Genomic DNA, 13,936 nt, shown 5'->3' on the forward strand with positions numbered 1-13,936 from the left:
TGCATGACGTTTTCAGTATCAATAATAGTTATCATCAAGGCGTTATTATCAATGAGTGACGACCATAGAGCTGTATAATAAAGAACTTTACAGCTCTATGGTGACGACTCTGTTTTGCTCATTAGGCCAAAAAAAAAATCTCCGGTTTCTGGAATGGAGCTTGCCCAAAAAGTGGTGCGGCGACGCGGCTTTTTTTTTGTACCTGATTTTGGGGACCCTATTGTCCTCTATTGCTCAACGTCCCCTATTGCATGCAGAAACAAACTCACAAAACACTCCTCTGCTTTATAAAGCCTTTAAGCAAGAATTGGGTTTTTAAATGTACAGAAAAGCCCCTTAACCCATACTTCTCACCACAACGGTATCAACCTCTTCCCTAGTTATTTCCAACCTCGTTTGCAATAGTAAGCCCTGGAAAGGAAACTTTCTTCCTGTATCTGGCGGTCATAACCAAGAATTGGTTCGGTGGTTTCTCTTTGGTTAATTGTTCTGGGGAATTGAGTACTACATGATCACGTGTAATTCTAACCCAATTAAAATTGCCGAAGAAATTCACCGAGAAGAAACCACCGAACCAATTCTTGGTTATGACCGCCAAAACGCACCCCTGATTCGATATCGCAATTCGCTAATAATGGATATATATCGTGTAGTTGGTGTTGTTATTTCCAACGTGCATTACGTGTAATTTTCACGATTATTGTAATTATAACGTCCACGCCTTCTCAATAATACTCTTTTTCTTTCCAGTTTGCTCTTATAAATATGAAATGTGATACTGCATATTGGCGGACCAGATTATAACATTTTAACTTCCTATTGTTTTTATATAACTCAAGGCGCGACGAATTGATGCTGTTTTTACCCCAGACACCGCATACAAAAACAAACCGGTTTGTAACGCACATGCAGGCACCAGACAATTCCTCATTTGCATGCGTGTTCAAGAATCTTGCACATGCAAATGGTCCAATACCAGGCCTCAGGGTGAGAGAGCAGGTAGTGGTGGGCGCGTACTGCTCGACACCCTGGGGGACGAGGTTGCAACGGTATAGACCATTAATATCATGTTGCGGCCATCATGATTTTTTTCCCATTCAAATCAACGTAACGAAAGCAAAGCTGGAAGGAAATATACTCTGGTTCCTTTTTGCACAAAATCATTATCATTCAGTTCTGTTATTGGATACAGGGAACACGACTGGAATGGTGGCAGCATGATATAGGTCTATGAAGATGGAGGTCACGGATAAATAATACATGCTAATTTCTAACATTCGCTTACACGGTGTTATAATCTCTTCAAAGTCATGTTGGATATTAAGAAAGTTCATGCAAAAAAAAAACGAGTTAAATCTGGATTTTGGCGACAAATTATGCAGCCTGTACATATTTTTAAATCTTGCCCCTTAAAGGGGCTAGGGTTCTTTTTTATCTTTTTTTTTATACAGGATATTAAATCCACGACCGTGTCATCATGTCACAAACGTAACCATTATAGATTTTCCCGGCTATTTTAAAACATTTTTTTCATTCAGATTCACCAACTTTAACATTTAATTTCGTCCGAGAAAAATTTCACATGTTTTTAACAAAACCAATTTAGAGTCATTTACCATTCAATTTCAAAGTTTAGTCACCAGGTCGAGAATATTCGTCATTACAGATCAACTTCGGCTAAAGCTGTTGCCGAATGGCAGCATGCAGAGATCGAATTCGTCTTATATAAATCAATTGGACGAATTTGATTTCTGAATAACACGATTCGGCGTATAGACACGAAATCGAATACATCGGGTCGAAAACGTGTGCTCTTTGTGTTTGAATTTGTTTGGACTAAATTTGAAATTGTCTGACAAAAGACGAAATTATACATTGAAAGTGCACTAAATCGATGTTGCTGGACGAAATTGAATATAAGAATCGGTGAATTCGAACGAATTTTTAAAAAAATAGCCGGGAAAACCTATACATGTATTTTCTAGTTAGTTTATCCAAAGTACGGAGGCGTTAAAGGGCCATAATACAAACTAAAAAGATAATAAAAACTAGGTCATAATTATGACTTATTATTAAGTCATAGTTATGACTTATATCTTATAATAATGACTTAGTGTTAAGTTATAATTATGATATATATCTCACAATTACGACTTAGTAATTGTTGAATCATAATTGTGACTTATATCTCATATTTATGACTTATTATTAAGTCATAGTTATGATTTATATCTTATAATATTGACTTATTATTAAGTCATAATTATAACATATATCTTATTATTACGACTTAGTATTAAGTCGTAATTACGACTTAGGATATCTCATAATAATGACTTAATACTAAGTCATTATTATAACATATAAGTCATAAATATGACTTAATAATATGTCATAATTATGAGATATAAGTCATAATTATGATTTAACATTTACTAAGTCGTAATTATGAGATATAAGTCATATTTATGACTAAATACTAAGTCATTATCATTAGATATAAGTCATGACAATGACTTAATAATAAGTCATAATTATGAGATATAATTCATCATTAGGACTTCTTTTTGTTTTTTTTAGTTTGGATTATGTCGCTTTAACGCTTCGATCCGTACCAAAGCAATGAGTTAATTTTGCGTATTCTACGGCGAAGCAATATTATACGGAGCGTATAATTAACATTTTCCAAGGTCATGCAGTCCTTATCGGATTGTTAATTTTTAACTAATACTCGTGCATACATAATTCGACGTTGGTAGTAAGTTATTATCATGATTAATAAAGTATAATCCTTGCCAATTAACGCCTGTTCGCATTAGCTTCTCTTTACAGTATGGTGGCCCTGAAAGGACGTGAATGGTACTTTTTCTTGTCGAAAAAAAACCTTTCGCAAAGGCATTTTTACGACTCATGAATTGACGATTATTTTTCTTAGGAACACATTTTGTGCAACTTTATACTTCTCTTAAATGTATCACGAAAACTATTTGACATCCCTTTTTGGGTTAATTTTATTGAAAATTGCACTTCTTAAACATTTGTTTAAAATGTCATGCTTTTCTTGACATGACAACTGAGGGCGCTGTCGCTAAGATGTCATTTCCCGGAAGACCCTGTTCAGTTAAGGAGCTTTCCGACTGTTTTAAATTGTGAACCCAAAATGTTCTCATTGAAAACATTTAGTGAGCAAGGGTTGCTCATGGGCTTACTGCCATGTATTGACAGAACAACGAATCACCAAAGAAAAGAAAATTTATAACAGCAAAACATCCACAATTCTAGCAACTTGTGCTGCTGAAAGGCTGTAACATTGAGGTTTCTCCCCGGAATGACATCACAGTTTTTCTCATGAAAATGGAAATTTTCATTAGCATAAAAACCAAAAGGATACCAAAATACCCTTCAAAAACTCAAAACGAAAGTTGAAAATAAAGAAAAATGGGACACAACGGTGCATTTTCAAAGATAGCATTAGAAATATTACATTTGCCATTACGGTCGCAATATGCTTCCACGTGAAACTTTTGCGATAAAGTATTTTTTTTACAAAAGTGCATGTCTCTCAAGGGTCACCACACTCTTGAGCACTTTGTAATAAAGATAAATGGGACACAACGGTGTATTTTCAAAGATAGCATTAAAAATATTACATTTGCCATTACGGTCGCAATATACTTCCATGTGAAACTTTTGCGATAAAGTTTTTTTTACAACAGTGCATGTCTCTCAAGGGTCACCACACTCTTGAGCACTTTGCAATCAAATTTTGGAGTGCATGTTAGTCGGCAAAAAAAAATTGCAAAAGGGAACTGGTGACTCAACCTCGTTCCCATGGCTTTCAGCAGTACCCTCCCACTAGCTGATCTCTCACCCTGGTACTGGATCATTTGCATGTCAAAAATCCTGCCATTTTATTGTGCTCCGGGGAACAGACGGAAATAAAATACATACACGATTATACATCCGTTGCTTGCTATGACGGAATCGAATCAGAATACAGAAAGCACTTGTTTCCTACCAGGGTCTACTATTGTCTCGAGATTATACATGTACACCCTGGGAAGGAGGTAGCAACACCCTTGGATACGAGCGAACGAAAGAAAGTGCTTAGCCGTTGTTGCCAAGCGAACAAAACATGACGTCGTTTGCTCATCTCTGTTATGACTATAATTTTGGACGCTATGGACTAAATTTCTCAAAATTTAGATAAGTGCGGGTTTCAGATGAAGCCACTCATTCAGAGAAAATAAGTGAGCGTCGCAAGAATGCTTTTCAGATTCGCTTCTTCGCTGCTTTGGACAGCTGCCTTTGGTGAGTGCCTGATGTTTCCCTTTTGTTTTTGCTGAGCAAAGTTATCCTTTGGAGCAAAACAATTGAATCATTTTGAAACAACTGAATCATTGCTCTTTCTGTATTTTTTTTTTCATTTAAAGCAACGGAATTGCTTAAAATCTTGGGTGCACAACGATACTAACGTGTTAAAGGTTTAGCTCAGTGGCATTAGGGGGCCTACCCAATACATTTTAAGAAAACAGAAAAAAATGAACTTTTTTTGGCGCTCGTAACTGATTTCCGATGCTAACGCACGCAAAGAGTATGCACGCGGGCACCTTCAGGTTGCAGACCAGTAAATAAACTTCCATTGACCCCAATGGTAAATGCTCCCACTTCAGAAATTCGGAAAAAAATACTCACAACTCTCCAAGGTGTTTGAGACACACATCAAATTAAAGCTTATTTCGTCATCTTTCATTTTCTTTTCAATTTTTGGGGGTCAACTGATGACTTTTAGGAGAAATTTCCATCCGAAGATGATCACCCCTGAAAATAGTCCTGAAGCCCAACGCCATTTTGAAAAACGATGCCTACACTCCATTGCAAAATAGAGCGCTTTATAAGGGCCCCAATTTCATCCAAATTGAACGGAACTACAAGCTCACAGTCCTGTGCACGGCTTCCACCCATATTTTTTTACAAACCCTCCATTCATGGCCCACAGTATGCTCAAATACTGAAGAATTTGAGGGCATGCAAATCGTGATTTGGCCGGCGTAGGCAATTTCGGACCGATTTACTGGTCTGCAACCTTCAGTGCTGTTTTCTTTCGATCAAAATATCAGAATAAAATGTGGAATAGTCGAGAGTGATAAATACATTTTTTCAATTGCATGTTTTATTCCATAACTGATACTTTTGAACTGCATGAAGAGAGGGCAACGGAATAAACTTCACCTTACAAACGATCTCTCGGCGCAGTTTCAAATCAGTAGGGAAGCTGAATCATAATTCGCAATTTGTGTGAGAAACGCTATAGGTTTCCCCACATCACATTAAAAACTTTTTTGTTCATTCAAATTCATAAATGGTTGACTTCAATTTTTTTTCTCGAGAATACTAGAACGCGCAAATGCTACTCTTCCTATTAATGTAGTTGTTGGTCATTCCAATTGATCAATGGTCAATCAATTTCAACATTTGTCCATTCGATGTCGTCAAATTTCAAAGGAATTCGTCTCACCTGGTGATCATCTACATAATGTAGTGATTGAATTCGTCTTTGTTCAATCAATTTCAAGAAGTTTTCGATCAAATTCAGCAGACAAAATAATGCGCACGCTGCATTTGACACCGTAGTTGCAAGACACGAAATGGAAGGTGTAACAACCAATCCAAAGGACAAGAAGAAGAAATGAATTGACTGTTTTCGAAAGATGTGAAACTTGATATAAATGCACTTTGCTTTTCATAATTATGGGCCTACTTATTTCCTGCATAAAATGGAAAGTACATATTTCATTTGCCTGTGTATACCTTATTTCTTTCAGTTGTTGACGTATAAATTGTCAAAGAACTAAATGGATACACAAATAAGTATTGAAAAAGATAACAATTTTGCATAATAATTATACATGAAAAAAAAATGCTTATTTAAGGTTAAAGACCTACGTTAAACAAGGAATACTTAACTGACATAACAAAATAAAGTAAATGAGTTTAAAGTAGAAATGAACAGATGAAAACGTGAAAATACCAAAGATAGCATACAATCATTAGACGAATTTGAATGAAGTGTATATAAAGTTGATTGCAAAATGACGAAATTGATTCATCTATCGTACGTTCGGCAAATGTAGACGACGGAAAGTGAATTGTCTTTCACGAGAAAGTATGGATAAGGTATGAAATTGTTTGAACAAAGTGCAAAAATGAGTGACCGACAAAAACGTAATTGAGCATTTGGTATGCAAGATCATGAATTTTCAAGACGAAATTAAAGTGAACCGTATATGAATTTGAAAAAAAGTTTGTAAATGTGCGGACAAACCTATATTATGCAAAATTGTATCTTTTCAGTACTTATTCGTGTATTCATTTAGTTCTCTGACAATTTTATGCGTCAACAACCGAAAGGAATGAGGTATGCACAGGCAAATGAAAATGCTTATGCTTTCCCTTTCATGCAAGAAATAAGTAGGCGCAGTGGCGAAGCCAGGAATTTTTCAGTGGGGGGCGCTGGGGGGGGGGGGGGGCTGGAACATTTCATGGGGGGGCGTCATGTAGGGGCGTCAATCGCTTCTCAAATCAGAACTGATGCGAGCGCGAAGGGCCCCTAAAAAAATTGGATTCTATATGTTCTGTGGTGTGATCTGAAGCAATTTCTTACGACTTTCCTCCATGCTTTAACTAATATTTTCTTAGCAAAAGATAATTATTTGAACATCGTTTTCGAGGTTGGAGTAATTGAATCAGCTATCGGTATTCTGAGCTATAGGCGTGGGGTTCGGGGCCCGCTTAAGGGCCCCGAAAAAAATTGGATTCTCGATGCTTTGTGGTGTGATCTGAGTCAATTTCTTACCACTTTAACCAATAATTATCTTAGCACAAAAGATAATAATTTAAACATAATTTTCGAGGTTTTCTCATCTAAAGGCATAAGAAATTTTTTTGAACATTGTTTTCGAGGTTGGAGTCATTGAATCAGCTACCAGAATTCGGAGCTATACGTGTGGGGTTCGGGGCCCGCTTAAGAGCCCCGAAATTTTGGATTCTAAATGCTCTGTGGTGCTATCTGAGGCAATTTCTGACCACTTTAACCAATATTTTCTAAGCAAAAGACACATTGTAGTTCATAATAGGGCCCTGTAAATGAGACACGAGTTCAAAAATCTGGGGGGGGGGACATTTGATATTGTGTCCCCCACCCTTCAAAAGGGGGGGGGGGACCAGTCCCCCTGTCCCCCCAGGATCGACGTCCATGGCGTCATGTAGATCAATGATAATTTTTTTAGAAACTTAAAATCTCAGTGGGGCGGGGGGGGGGGGGACTGGGGGGGGGCGACAAGGTTTCACACGCCCCCCCCCCCCCCCCCGTGGCTACGCCACTGATTTCAAGGAATTTTAATTGGTCTATTATTATTATTTAGCTTATATGAATGGAGGAAAAAGTTTGTGCGTGGCCGATTCGCGTGATATCGCTGACTGAAACTGTGTGACCCACGGACCACCTGTCTATAATACGTGTTCCGTGGTGTGAGCGAGCAGTGCAGTGGGTGTTAATACGCATTTTAGATTATCATTATGCGCTATGTCACGCCGGTTGTCAGCTTACTGGTCCACGGTCGCCGGTCGAAGGGTCGTTTCTCAGTGGTCATCATGTGGATCATTCGCGACTATTTAGATTTAGATCAATGATAATTTTTTAGAAACTCAAAATCTCAGTGGGGGGCGACTGGGGGGCGACAAGGTTTCATGGGGGGGGGGGCGGTCACCCCCACCCCCCCCCCCCCGGTGGCTACGCCACTGAGTAGGCGTAAAATAAATAAAAGAAAAATGCATTCATATTTTAGCATCTTTCAAAAACAGTAAATTCACTTCTTCTTCTTCTTCTTCTTGTCCTTTGGATTGGTTGTTAAACCTTCAATGTCTTGTCTTGCAGTACACCATGCCAAATACGTCTGTGCATGGTATACCAGCGTGCGCATTTGACTGCTGAATTTGATCGAACATTTCTTAAAATCGAATGAACAAAGACGAATTCAATCCTTACAATTATTATGTAGACGGTCATCAGGTGAGACGTCCATTGGAATTTGACATCTAATAGACAATTGTTGAAATCGATCGACCATTGATCAATAATGGAATAACCAACGACTATTGTAGCATTTGCTCGTTCCAGTCTTCTCGAGACGAAATTGGAGTTAACCGTTTATGAATTTGAATGGAAAAAAGTTTTCAAATGTGCGGGAAAACCTATATTACCAGTATTTTTTGGGGGTGTCAGAGCGGGGGGGGGGGGGGGGTTCGCATTATTTTTAATGAATTTCTACGAAAAATAAAATTGACATAGCTGTTTTTTTTAACCCCCCGCCACCCCCCCCCCCCCCTGGAACCGCGCCTGGGGAGGGTACAAGGGCAAACAGGCCATCGAACGTGTACCGGTATCCCCAGCCCCCCGCCCCAACCCTACCCCCAAAGGTACACCCCTCGGTTCATAGGTTACAACGCTCTCTTACGACTCTCATGCCTTTAGCTAGCCAACCAAATCCGTCTCGTTTTTTTTACCTATTTCATTTCCGAAGTTAATTTTGGAGCTTTGGGTGTGTCAGCCAAGACCTGCTACTACGGCCAGGAGCCGGACCCGAGTCGCGGGGGCAAGCTCCGCTGGACCGTGTCCCTGGGAGCCGGTGCCGGCGGGGATCTATGCTCCTGCACCAGCCTAAGACCGGGCGCCTTGAGCGTGATCACACCGAGCAGACGCGGCCAGCCTCTCTACACGGACCGGCCGGTATTCACCGACGACCAGCAAGAGATTATGGACCTCTTCGACTGCCACGGTGAGAACAAAAACTTTTTTTTAGATCAAGCTTCAGTTTAAAGATGTATTTTCTGAGCTTTCCTGCATACGGGGTCTACTCGATGTTCTCCAATACATAATACAGGCCCATGGGCGTCGCCAGGATTTTTTCTAGAGGGGGGCAAAACATATTTTTCCCCAAAAAAATCCTGTATTTCTCAACATATTCCGAATTTCTCAGTTTTAGAGGGGGGCAGGGACATTTCCCCACCCCCCACTATGACTTTGCGTCTCTTTTTCTTTTCTTTTTCTTCTTCTTTTTTTCTTCCTTTTTTTTTTTTTTTTTTTTGCTTTTCCATGGGGGGGGGGGGGGGGGGGGGGCAAGCGCCCCCTTGCTCCCCCCTCGCGACGCCCATGTACAGGCCTTTGTTCCCATATACCGAAGTTCCCCGAAATCCTTAGGATTAAGGTTAGGGTTAGGGTAGTAGGGTTGAAAAACATATGTATTGGGGAACATAGTTATCGGGGAACATATATGCACCCGCGCTTTCTATTTTTTTTTGTTGGCGTTTTAATTGCAACCCACATGGTTTTATTTTCGGTTGCTTTGCGTGCAAAAGTTATACAGTACGTGGCCTCCAACAAATTCAATTATTTTTTTATCTTGACAATTTTTGTCTCCTGTGCCTTATTTTCGCAATAATATATCCATGTATATTATATCTAATGAAATCGGCATCTATCACAATCAAAAGTGCTCGTTACATCTCTTCAGAGCTTTTATGCAATAAGTTCAGGATACGAGTTGATTGAACTTTGGCATTTTTTTCCTTCTGGACAGACTGTAACTTTGTACCGTATGGCACTCATCAGCAGAATGACATTTTGTCGTCTGAGACATCCCTCTGAAAAAAAAGTGTTTCTTTCTGGTGCCTAACGACAAGACCTGCACACTAATTGTCTCTTTCCAGATTTGTGTATGGTCTTCCCCATGCAACGCCATTGCTATTTTAGATCGTTAGCTTCGTCAATTACATCGTTCATTTGGCAAATTCAGTGGCGCACTGAAAAAAAAGTGTTTCTTTCTGGTGCCTAACAAGACCTGCACACTAATTGTCTCTTTCCAGATTTGTGTATGGTCTTCCCCATGCAATTTGTTTGTTTGTTTGTTTTTTGAAATTTTAATTTTTTTTAAAAAATGTTGCCAAACATCATTTTTTGGCTGCAAAAAAAAAGAAAATTGATTTTTTTTTTTTTTTGGGGGGGGGGAGTTTTTTACGTTGGCGGCGCCATTTACTACACCCCTATTACACTACTCGAAAATAGGCCATATAAAATCACCACGGTCAAATCGTGAGACTAAATTTTTTTTTTACAACCTCATGGGGGGGAGCCCCCCCTCATGGGGGGGGGGGCCCCCCCCCCCCCCCCCCAGGCGCCCCCCACCCTCCCTTGGTGCGCCACTCGGCGAACTCGTCATTCCGTTCGACAATTTCACCATTCCGTTCGGCAATTTCACAATTCCGTTCGGCAAATTGCCGAATTCAATGATGAAGTTGACGAAGCTAACCATCTTAAACCACCGAAGATAGCACTGGCGTTCCATACTTCCCCACTTATTTGATTTGTCTTTCCTTTTTGTGGGTTTTGCAGCTGATGGGAGCATTCGCCTCGTCGACGGGAACGGTCATCTCAACCCGATAGAAGGCAGGGTCGAGGTCTACTACGGCAGTGAATGGGGAACCGTTTGCGATGATTTCTGGAATAAATATGATGGGATCGTAGTCTGCCGACAACTCGGCTACTCGTACCCGTATGTCCAGGAGGTATTGCCACTTGCGCACTTCGGGAAGGGAAAGGGGCCAATACACCTGGACAACGTAAGGTGTTTAGGAAGCGAGGCTAGCTTGGCCGGATGTCGCCACGTAGGTTGGGGCGTCCATGACTGCTTTCACTACGAAGATGCCGGGGTCCGGTGCGCAACTAATGTTTCTTCTGCAGCCTAATATCTTGTCACATTACGTGAAAAAAACCGAACAGTGAATGTTATTTGAAATAACATCATTAAGTTTAGATTTGAGAGCCACTTTTTCATCATATGATTATCTCAAGGAAGGTCCGTCGTTGCAAAAAATAACCGTTTAAATCACTATAGCCTTTCGCGTGTGTCGGCCGGACGCGTGGCGCCTCAGATTCTGGCACGGAAAAAAAATAGACCAATGCGAGCTTCGCCACTCGCACTGGTCTTGGTTCGTGCCAGCTGGCCAGCATCCGGGGCGCCGGCCACACGTCGGGAATAATAATATAGCCACGCGGGCCTCGACTAAAGGCTACGAAAAGACATGAATGTGGGACTGAGCTGAGAAACATTTCCAAATTTGTTTAAATATCAATGCACTCGACTCTCCATAGACCTTCTACACAGTTTGGCTGTGGACATTGCATTTTTTCCAAATTATGAGAAATAAATGTTGGTTGGAATGAATGAATTGTCATTCGCACGGGACAAGTCGTATTCCAGAAAAAAGTGGAAAATTGGAGCACGACACAAACGTGAACGCTCTTTCATTATAAAAGTGCATTGAAAACATTTGTTAATGTTTGCTCTTCGTTTTTCAACACAATTTAATACATTGGGACAGTTGGAAAGTTGCACAATAACCTCAAAGTTGGATTTTTTTTGTTTCTTACGACCGAACAAGAGGGGGATCCCCCTGGTAAAAAAGTCCGGGGATATCTCCTCCGGCTCCCATGCACCCCCGGGATTGTACGCCCCCCTGTCGTACACTGTCATCTGTTCACCATGGGTTTTTTGGCTTTTAAAAAATATTTTTTCGGGGGGGGGGCGGGAGAGCATATATGAACCTCGCGTGACTGCAGTCCATGAAGAACACGTCAGAAATGATGTTGTCAATTTAAAACATATAGGCCTATACAATTTTCGATGGTCTGAAAGATGCACCTTTTTCTGCTTATTATTGTCTTTCTGATCTGTCAGATTAAAAGGAATCTGATTTCAGATTTCATGAAAAATGATCACCCGAAACTTACGCTTTATGCCGGTGTAAAAGGTAATTCTGTCCCTTGGTAATGCAATTCAAGTAGTTCCAGGTTATTCTGTTCCCTGCTTAACCCTAAAGGGGCCGGGTTATTTTGACCATTTCTCAGCCGGGGGGGGGGGGGGGCGGATTCCGCCCTCCCAAGATCTCGGCCATCGAGTGACGAAACATTTTGAAACTCGGTACATGCATAGAGCAACTCTTCATGAACATACCCAATAAATTTCATGATCAAAGATCAAAGGGTTTTGGAATTATGGCTAATTAATTATTCATATGTATGAATGGCAATTCTGGTCTGTGTGCACGACGTATATGGGAAAATTAACTTTTCACGGCGCGTAGCACCGGAAAAAATTTCGCTGCGCAACAACCCATCGTCCGATTGTTATGTTTATGGTGTCAAAAGATGCGCAAGGCTCGAGGCTAAAAAGTCATAAAAGCTTGCGTTGCGAAAAAAATTTTTTTAAAGGCTATCGCGGAAAAATTCGAGGGGAGGGGGCGGATTCCGTCCCTCGGCCCTTTAGGGTATAACGGAAAATGTGTCGTGGGAAATTTGTCCCCATTTGCTACGTGTAAGTCTAGCTGTGTAATATTTTGCTACTGTGTTTTCGCGCACAGGGTACCTGGCTATAGACGAACACTATGGTGCTCGTCGATTAAAACAATATGGTAAAGTGTAAACTTTTTGTTAAAATGATGGGGTTTGGGAATTGAATATTCGGCTTTTGAGTCTCAATTAAGGGTTTTTCTCTTTACGGTCGAGTGTTGACCTAACATGATCTGCATTAATGTACCGACAGAGGGCGCTGTCTCGAGTTAACCGCCATAGACATATAATAAAACCATAGAGCTATATTAAATTTAATATAGCTCTATGAATAAAACCTAGACACGACATTACGTTGTAAATTCTGTGAGCAAAACGGGCTGCGTCACGCGGCCTGGCGCGATATGCTTTTATCATGTGGCTTCGATTTACGCGCATACTTCATACGTACCCCCCCCCCTTCCCCTCCAACTGATTTTCGGAGGCCAAAATGTCCGGAGAAAAAAACCTGTCTACACTGCAGAATTTTTTTGCTGATGAACTCTCCCCCCCTCCCTCTTAAAAAAAATTGGTTCCGCCCCTGCCGCCTGTTGGGTTCCACGCTTTTGGCGGTTCATTTATATTCATCATCGGAAGTTTTTCAAGGTGTCAAAATGCCACTTATGAACGGATGAGCCATTGGCTGATATCCCGCTGCCTAGCTGCTTGGTCGTGGCCCACAGGCCTTCCCACATTCTGGGGACTCCAACAATAAATGCTTACCACATTTCATTCTTTCATCCTACATGAGTTACAAAGACTTCATTGGGGTAAAAATAGTGATAAGTCGATATCACATTTCATATTAATGTACCAACTTACGTCAGAGGTGGATCTAGCAACTTTTGCTGGGATTGGATTGGAAGGAGGGGGCGCTGTTCAGGCCCTTCAGATTCAGGCCCGTCAGATACATAATAACTATTGCACAATATATTTACTTTAGTGTGTCAGATCAGGAGAGGGGTTCGACCCCCACCCCCTCTGGATCCGTGACTGCATGTCACTGACAGTAAAAGTCAAGTCTGTAAAAGCACCATTTGGAATTTTAGAATTCAATCCTTGAGGTACATTTGGGTGTTCCACTTGACCTAGTTTTTCTATTTTGTATTTCCAGTTTTAAGGGTGAGGTGCTTTGTTTTCTTGTGTTTTCCTATTTTGCGAATTACTTTATTTTGGGGGAATGTTCACAATTAAAGAAACTGTATTATTTTGAAACATAGAATAACATTTTACAATATACATTATATTTTTGCATGCCCGGTACAATATTGCATACTGCGTTTCTTACATCAATCAAATTGCGACATTAATAATGGTACAGTCATATTGATCGAACGAAACCTCGTTGTGATTATAGTCAATTATTAAAAATTCATTGATTTATTACATAGACCTTTGCTTTGTTTTTAATACTTCTGTAGGCCTGCCGAGCATATGTAAATATCAAACTAAACCAAAATTTTTAAAAATATAGGATAACAAAATCAAAAA

The 13,936-nt window shown here is 40.3% G+C and overlaps 1 protein-coding gene across 1 annotated transcript; it reads left to right on the plus strand.

Moving 5' to 3' along the window:
- The first annotated feature begins 4,129 nt into the window (after positions 1-4,129).
- LOC119721259 (scavenger receptor cysteine-rich type 1 protein M130-like) lies at positions 4,130-10,919 on the plus strand. Its single transcript, XM_038191243.1, has 3 exons — positions 4,130-4,311; positions 8,583-8,837; positions 10,451-10,919. The coding sequence occupies exons 1-3, from the start codon at positions 4,266-4,268 to the stop codon at positions 10,801-10,803; spliced, it is 654 nt and encodes a 217-aa protein (XP_038047171.1). The 5' UTR covers positions 4,130-4,265; the 3' UTR covers positions 10,804-10,919.
- The last annotated feature ends 3,017 nt before the right edge of the window (positions 10,920-13,936 follow it).

Source organism: Patiria miniata, unplaced genomic scaffold, assembly GCF_015706575.1.
Source record: "Patiria miniata isolate m_02_andy unplaced genomic scaffold, ASM1570657v1 HiC_scaffold_13, whole genome shotgun sequence".
Taxonomy (NCBI): domain Eukaryota; kingdom Metazoa; phylum Echinodermata; class Asteroidea; order Valvatida; family Asterinidae; genus Patiria; species Patiria miniata.

What these genes read in the sequence shown, in the direction of transcription:
- LOC119721259 (XM_038191243.1), top strand. Translation starts at nt 4,266, where the DNA reads ATGCTTTTCAGATTCGCTTCTTCGCTGCTTTGGACAGCTGCCTTTG. An exon ending in GCTTTGGACAGCTGCCTTTG is followed by an intron (nt 4,312 to 8,582) that starts GTGAGTGCCTGA and finishes TCATTTCCGAAG; the next exon opens with TTAATTTTGGAGCTTTGGGT. An exon ending in GGACCTCTTCGACTGCCACG is followed by an intron (nt 8,838 to 10,450) that starts GTGAGAACAAAA and finishes TGGGTTTTGCAG; the next exon opens with CTGATGGGAGCATTCGCCTC.